Below are 8,030 nucleotides of genomic sequence, written 5' to 3'. Positions count from 1 at the left end.
GTCACGTGGTGCCCCTGGTTACGCCCGGAGGCAGCTGCGGGGTCTGGGGCTCAGACGGGGGCCATTTTGCCGAAGGCAGTCTCCTGGAGTTGCGGGCTTAAACTGTTCTTTTTCCTCCTCTGCAGCTTGAGGCTTGGAGAAGAACAGGAAGGCTGGGCTCCATCGAGCCCTTCGGAGACGATGGTTTCTTACAGGCTCCGCCACTTGACGACCCTTCATGGCGGCTGCGCCCTTCGCGCTGCTCCCGCTGCCGCCCCTTCCAGCCCTCTGTGCCTATCGCCTCCAGAGCCGCAGTCGTCCTCCCGCCCCAGAGACTGATGATAGACGAGGTGGGGGCGCCATGAGAGGCGAGAAAAACTACTGCTGCCGTGGAGCTGCCGGAGACCACGATTCCTGCCCCCCGACACCTTCGCCTCTGGCCTCGACCCTCTTGATGCCCGCGGAGGCAATCTCAAGTAATTGGTCTGGGTCTGGAGGTGGTTTGTCAGGGGGAGATGAAGAGGAGACTCGGCTCCTTCAACAACTCCGGACCGCGCCAGATCCTTCCGAGGCTTTCCAGGCTTTACAGGCTGCTTTGCCGCGCCGGGGCGGTAGACTTGGCTTCCCCCGACGAAAGGAAGCATTGTATCGGGCCGTGGGCCGAGTGCTTGTGGAAGGAGGTAGTGATGAGAAGCGACTCTGCTTGCAACTCCTCTCGGACGTTCTCCGGGGTCAGGGGGAGGCAGGCCAGTTGGAAGAGGCCTTTAGCCTAGCACTTCTGCCTCAACTAGTTGTCTCCTTACGAGAAGAGAATCCAGCCCTGCGGAAAGATGCGCTGCAGATCCTACATGTGTGTCTGAAACGTAGTTCTGGACAGGTGCTGAGAATGCTTATACAACAAGGACTGGAAAGTACCGATGCCCGGCTTAGAGCTTCCACGGCACTACTGTTCCCTATCTTGCTTACTCCTGAGGATTTGTTGCTCGGCCTAGATCTTACCGAGGTGATAATATCCTTAGCCCGAAAGCTTGGCAGTCAGGAGATAGAAGAAGAATCTGAGACAGCCTTCTCTGCACTTCAACAAATTGGGGAGCGTCTTGGCCAAGAGAGGTTTCAGTCATATATCTCTCGCCTGCCTTCTGCCCTGAGGAGACACTACAATCGCCGCCTGGAGTCCCAGTTTGGAAGTCAGGTTCCTTATTATTTGGAACTTGAAGCCTCTGGATTTCCTGAAGATCCCCTTCCCAGTGCAGTGCCTCTTTCCAACAGCAATCTTAAATTTGGGATTATTCCTCAGGAGCTGCATTCAAGGTTGTTAGATCAGGAAGACTATAAGAACCGGACTCAGGCTATTGAGGAGCTAAAACAGGTGATGGGACTCTTTAACCCTAGTTCCACCTCTCATTCTAGCCTCGTCGGTTTCATTAGTTTGATGTATAATTTGTTAGACGATTCTAACTTCAAAGTGGTCCATGGCACACTTCAAGTCCTGCATTTACTGGTTGTTCGTCTTGGAGAGCAGGTACAACAGTTCTTGGGACCAGTTATAGCAGCTTCTGTCAAAGTGCTGGCAGACAACAAGTTGGTGATCAAACAAGAATACATGAAAATCTTCCTCAAGCTAATGAAGGAAGTAGGTCCTCAACAGGTGCTTTGCTTACTCCTGGAACATCTCAAACATAAGCATTCCAGAGTGAGAGAGGAAGTGGTGAACATTTGCATCTGCTCCCTCTTGACCTATCCCAGTGAGGATTTTGACTTATCCAAACTGTCTTTTGATCTTGCTCCAGCTCTTGTAGATAGCAAACGCAGGGTACGCCAAGCAGCTCTTGAAGCCTTTGCTGTGTTGGCATCATCAATGGGCTCAGGTAAAACCAGCATCCTTTTCAAAGCTGTGGATACTGTTGAGCTGCAAGATAACGGAGATGGAGTGATGAATGCTGTGCAGGCCAGATTGGCTAGGAAAACCCTCCCAAAGTTAACAGAACAGGGATTTGTGGAGTATGCAGTACTCATGCCATCATCTGCCCAGGGTAGATCAAGCCATTTGGCACATGGAGCAGATACAGACTGGCTTTTGGCGGGTAACAGAACTCAGAGTGCACACTGTCACTGTGGTGACCACACAAGTGATAGCATGCAAATTTATGGATCTTATAGTCCAACTATCTGTACTCGAAGGGTACTAAGTGCAGGAAAAGGAAAAAATAAATTACCATGGGAAAATGAGCAGCCTGGAGTCACGGGAGAAAACCAGACCTCCAATTCAAAGGATATAGAACAGGTATGCATCTTCCCTAATTTCCTTGAGTTGAGGCAATGAAAGAATTTAAAATGAAAGTATGCTTGTTATGACTTAAAGGTGAGGCTCCTTGAGTGCTGTATGCTTTGTTTTTAAGTCAATTTGCTGATGTATCTCTTATAATGAGACAGGTTTGGTAGGTTAGGTAGGTTTCCTGCTTGATTGATTGGATTAAATTTGAGGCACAATTTGATATAGACAATGCTTGGATTTCAGTTTTGGCCTGTCACTTTGGCATATCAGTTATCTCATTCATACAACAAACAGTGAATACCTGGTAGGTGTCAGATAAAGAGCTAAGTTCCGGGAAGGAAGATGAGACCAGTTCTGCAGTTTAGGGAAAAGGTCAGACCTATAAACAGGCAGTTACCAATTTGTTAAGTGCTAAAATAGAAATATAAAGGGCCCTGTGGGAATACTGAAAATAGAAAAAATAATTCCACTGGAAAAGTAAAAAAAAAAAAAAAAGCCTTCCAATAAGATATGACATCTGAACTGAGATTTTTTTCCTCAAGTTTTTATTTTGAAAATTTCAAATCTGTAGGTTACTTAAAAGAATAGTACAGCGAATATTCATATGCTTTATCTGTATTTACCATATTACCATCTATAATGAGATGAACTTTACATGACATCACCTCATGTGGCATGTAATATCAGGTGTCCCACTATTGGTGATGCTGAGTTTTATCACTTGGTTAAGATGGTGATAGCCATATCACTCCATTGCAAAGGTTTACTTTCCTCTTTATAATTAGCACATGATCTGCAGGATGATACTTTGAGACCTTATGGATACGTCAACGACCTTCCACCCCTGTTGTTAGCATCCACTAATGATCCTTACCTGTATATTTATTACATTGGGAACTACAAAAAAGGGTGACACTTCTGAAAATTCTAATGGTCCTTCTGTATTTGTTACCTGGCATTCTTTTTTATTTTATGTGTAATAATTAAATACATTAGTATTCCTTTTGATGCTAAAATTGATTTGACCAGTGGCTGGCTCCTGTGTCCTTTCTCATGACTCTTTAGTCTTTGAACACTTCCTTAGCTTAAACATAATATGATGCCCAGCACCTTGTATTTTTCTTGCTCCAGACCTGGAATCAACCTTTTTTCCAAGAGCGCAAGAACTGCTTTTTTTCGTGGAGAGTGGAATTTTAAAACCAAAGTCTGGGTATAGATGTGCTCACTGCTATTGCTTATCATTATGCGTTGGTCCTTTCAGTGGATAGAACCAGGGAATACCTTTATTTATTTATTTTAATTTTATTTACTTTTTGGCTGCATTGGGTCTTCATTGCTGCACGTGGGCTTTCTCTAGTTGCGACGAGAGGGGGCTACTCTTCGTTGCGGTGTGCAGGCTTCTCATTGTGGTGGCTTCTCTTGTGGAGCACGGGCTCTAGGGCGTGCGGGCTTCAGTAGTTGTGGCTCATGGGCTCTAGAGCACAGGCCCAGTATTTGTGGCACACGGGCTTAGTTGTTCCAAGGCATGTGGGGTCTCTCCAGACCAGGGATCAAACCTGTCTGCCTTGCATTGGCAGGCGGATTCTTAACCACTGTGCCACTAGGGAAGTCCCAATACCTTTTTTATTTTTTTAAAACAAATTCATACTGATACCTCCAATTCAAATCCAGCACTACAAGGTTCTTACTCATCTTCCTTTAGTCCATATTTGTATCTCCCTTCTCCCACAGTATAACTCTGGTCCCCAATATCAGTTATATTTATTCATATGCTGTATCCTACAGTACACAAAATATAATTACTACACCAGTAATACAACAACTAACTACCTACTAAATAAAGTTAAAGATTTCTTTGCAGTTGTTTTTATGCTTAGAATTATCCAACAGTCATGTGGTCAAACTTTTCTTAAATTAATTGGTTTATAGGTGATTATAATCGAAATGGTATGATAAAAGATGAATAGGAATTTGCTAAGTGTGGATGCATCCTGGTGAATTTCAGACTGAAGATATATATGTTCAGAGACACTGAATTATAAAAGGACTTAGCGAGTTAATAAAAAATGGTAAATTTCTAAACAGCTGAAACAGGGAGTTTGGTGGGAAGCAATAGAAGATGAAACTAGAAATGTAGGCAAGGACCAAGTATGGAGATAATTTTTGTAAATAACTAGTTCGTGCCTTTCTCAAAATGGATGGAGCCCGATATATATTGCTTTTGAAAGAAGTTATGGTGAAATTAAAAATTATCCCAGGGCTTCCCTGGTGGCGCAGTGGTTGGGAGTCCCCCTGCCGATGCAGGGGACATGGGTTCGTGCCCCGGTCTGGGAGGATCCCTCATGCTGTGGAGGGGCTGGGCCCGTGAGCCATGGCCGCTGGGCCTGCGCGTCCGGAGCCTGTGCTCTGCAATGGGAGAGGCCACAACAGTGAGAGGCCCGCGTACCGCAAAAAAAAAAAATTATCCCAGAAATTAAGTTATACAGCTGTCCTTCAGTATCCGAGGGAGATTGGTGTCAGGACACCCAAGCATACCAAAATCCGCAGATGCTCAAGTCCCTTATATAAAATGGCATATTTTAGTTGTATATAACCTCCTCCTGTATGCTTTAAATCATTTCAAGATTACTTATAGTATCTAATACAATGTAAATGCTATATAAATAGTTGTAAATGCTATGTATTACCAAGGAATGGAAAATTCAAGTTTTGCTTTTTGGAAGTTTCTGGAATTTTTTTGTTGTTGTTAAACATTTCCCATCCACTGTTGGTTGAATCTGTGGATGTAGAACCCACCAATTTGGAGGGCTGACTGTACTTTCTTGCTCAGAAATGGTCTGTAGAAGAACTACATTGGAAATTATCTTAATGGAGGACATGGATTAAATATTTTTATGTGTGCAGCTTTTTAAAGTACATATATTTTTTAAAAATTAAATACTATATTTTCAAGCAGATGAATAGAGCACAGAGAATTTTTAGGACAATGAAATTATTTTGTATGATACTACAATGATGGATACTGGTCATGGATATATTTCTCCAAACCCATAGAATGTACAACACCAAAAGTAAACCCTAATATAAATCTATGGGTTTTAGATGATAATGATGTGTCAGTGTAGGTTCATCAGTTGTAACAAATGTACCACTCTGGTAGGGATGGTGTTAGTGGAGGGTGGGTATCTGCTATATGTGTGGGTGTGAGTAGGGGATATATGGGAACTCTCTGTGCTTTCAATTTTGCTGTGAACCTAAAACTGCTCTAAAATATAGAGGAGGAGAGGGAGGTAAAGAGAGAAAACTCAAATTTGAATGAGGTAACAAAATGCATAATAAATCTATGAATAGCAAGACCCAAAAAAGTGGAAGTTAATTTGGGGGAAAATGAGCTTTAGGTAGAGGAAGATAGAACACTCAGCTCAGTTTGTTGAAGACCACTATTCAAGAGACAAGGGAAGAACTAGGGATGTAGAACTTGGAAGTCCCATATTGAGAAGTAACTTTGAAACTGTGAGATTGGAGGGGCTCTCCAATGAAGGGCATTTAAAGTAAGAGCAGAGTGCTTAAGACTCAATTTTAGCCTACAGGCCCATTTCAGGAATAGCAGTAGGAGATAGAACCATACAAGGCAAAGAGAAAGAGTGCCTAAGAGTTGGAAGAGAACCAAGAAAGAACAAAGGCTTTAGAAATGAAGTAAAGAAAGTGTTTCATGAAGTACATCAGTACTGTTAAATGCAGGAGAGATTGAGGAGAATTAAATCTGAAAAAGCATGATTTGTTCTTATTTATTCAGCCTGCTACTTGTAAAATAATTTTTGAAGGTACTTTTCTCATAATTTTATCTTAATTTCCTCTTAATAATTCTTCTGACTGTAAAAAATTATAGTGCTTATTATAGAAAATTTGGAAAATATAAAAAGGCACAAAGAAGAAATTTAAAATTTTCAGCAATCTCACTACTGAGGCCACCTGTGCATATTTTATTGCCTGTTCTTCAAGTATCATTTCAATTTATTTATACAAATGTAGATTATTTTTTCCATACACAAACGTCTCCCCCTTTCACTAACTTTACCATGAACCTTTTTTTCTTGAAAATAAATAATTTGTAGTAGGATCTTTATTGGCTGTTTAATATTAGATCATATAATATAAGTCTGTTTAGCTGTTCTCTTACTTTTGAATATTTAGGCTTTTTAATTCTGTTTTTATTTCCACCATTTAGTTGATTATTTTTGTGCCTTGACATATAGACTGATAACCAGATTCCTGTGGTATTCTGGTTATCAGAAACTTTGCATCTCTTTCAGTGCTTTTATGACTTTTAATGGTTTAGTGGGGTCCAGTAATCAGGCATCACTAGCTGGCTGCCGTGTTAGCTATATTTTTCCTAACAGATTTCTCTACAACGTATTAAGAGTTACAGTAACCTAGACTGAAAAGTAAGGAACATACGCGCTTTATGTGTATGTAGTTACTAGGTCTGTAGCTTTTTCAAGGTAGAAGATTTGGTTATTGGAAGGTAATTGGGACATGGACGAAAGTGGTTTTAGACAGACCAAATTTATAAGTTTATGAGATGAATTGATAAGGAAATACAGGCAGTAAGCATTTACTAAACATCTTTTTGATCATCCACTATGTGTGAAGCCAAGTTCGAGCTTATAGATTACTCTTTAAAATACCACCTAGCATTTTTTTCCTCTGTTGGTATTTAGCATGTGAGCCATGTCTTCTTTCTTCTCAATGATGGTAAAGCACTGTGCTGATAGGGACTGTTTTTGTTTGTTTGTTTATATAGCAGTACTAACATAGTGCTGTGCCTACAATCAGTATCAACAAATACCTGTTAAGTGAGAAAATAGAATCTGAGTGTTTGAGGGTGAAAGAAAAGACCAAGCAAGGTATAGCAGGATGTAGTGGGATGAGTTATTACTATGTTTTATTTTTAAATAGGAAACACCCGGTTTGAAAGAAGCGGAAAAAGAAGCCACCAGTGATTTCAACTTGCCTACTCTGTCTTGTACTGTGGTAGATTTTAGATTTGCAAGGAACATAGGATTTGATCCCTGTAATCATATTTGAGAATCAAATTTGAGAGAGAAAGGCAAGGGATTAATGCCCCTAAATACTGAGTGAGTCAAGAACACATGTATATAGAGAGGTTAGCTTTGGAATAGAGGCAGAAGTCTTTTCTTCTAGAACTGGAGGAAAAATGAAAGGAAGATGACTTAGGATTCAGAAAAATTTGAGACAGCAAAATTTTTTTTGAAGTCGAAAGGAAGGCATGAGCTCTGGAATAGTGCTTATCGAATTTTAATGTGCCTATGAATTACCTCAGTATCTTGTTAAAATACAGATTCTGGTTCAGTTTGGGAGGGGTTCTGAGACTACATGTCTAAGAAGCTTCTAGGTGTTGCTGCTGCTGCTGATTTGTGATTCACATTTTGAGGGCAGGGCTCTAATATTAGGCTTCCATATTCTGGTACACTAAGAGGCAAGCTGAGAATGGAAAATAGAGGATCAGGGATTTGAAGAATGTGGGAAAGATTTAGAATACTTAATGTGACAAATTTAAACGTAATAGAAAATCCCAAATTATTAAGTTGCACTAATGTATTTGGTGTGAACTTAATCCTAAAAATTGAAATTTTCCCTGGATAGTACATCGTTTACAGTAAGTAGTCTTTAATTTTCTTTTAAAAATATGATTGGAGGGCTTTCCTGGTGGCGCAGTGGTTGAGAGTCCGCCTGCCGATGCAGGGGACACGGG

The 8,030-nt window shown here is 41.0% G+C and overlaps 1 protein-coding gene across 1 annotated transcript in view; it reads left to right on the top strand.

Annotated features, from left to right (window-relative positions):
• Positions 1–217: 217 nt before the first annotated feature.
• The window catches only part of TOGARAM1 (TOG array regulator of axonemal microtubules 1), an 87,541-nt gene continuing 79,728 nt past the window's right edge, over positions 218–8,030 (top strand). Inside the window, exon 1 of the mRNA XM_007467371.1 lies at positions 218–2,263. Within this exon, the coding sequence (XP_007467433.1) occupies positions 218–2,263 (2,046 nt within the window). The remainder of the gene's footprint in view (positions 2,264–8,030) is intronic.

The sequence above is a fragment of the Lipotes vexillifer genome, unplaced genomic scaffold, assembly GCF_000442215.2.
Source record: "Lipotes vexillifer unplaced genomic scaffold, Lipotes_vexillifer_v1.1 scaffold190, whole genome shotgun sequence".
In the NCBI taxonomy this organism is placed as follows: Eukaryota; Metazoa; Chordata; class Mammalia; order Artiodactyla; family Lipotidae; genus Lipotes; species Lipotes vexillifer.
This window is presented reverse-complemented; position numbering and strand designations above follow the sequence as displayed.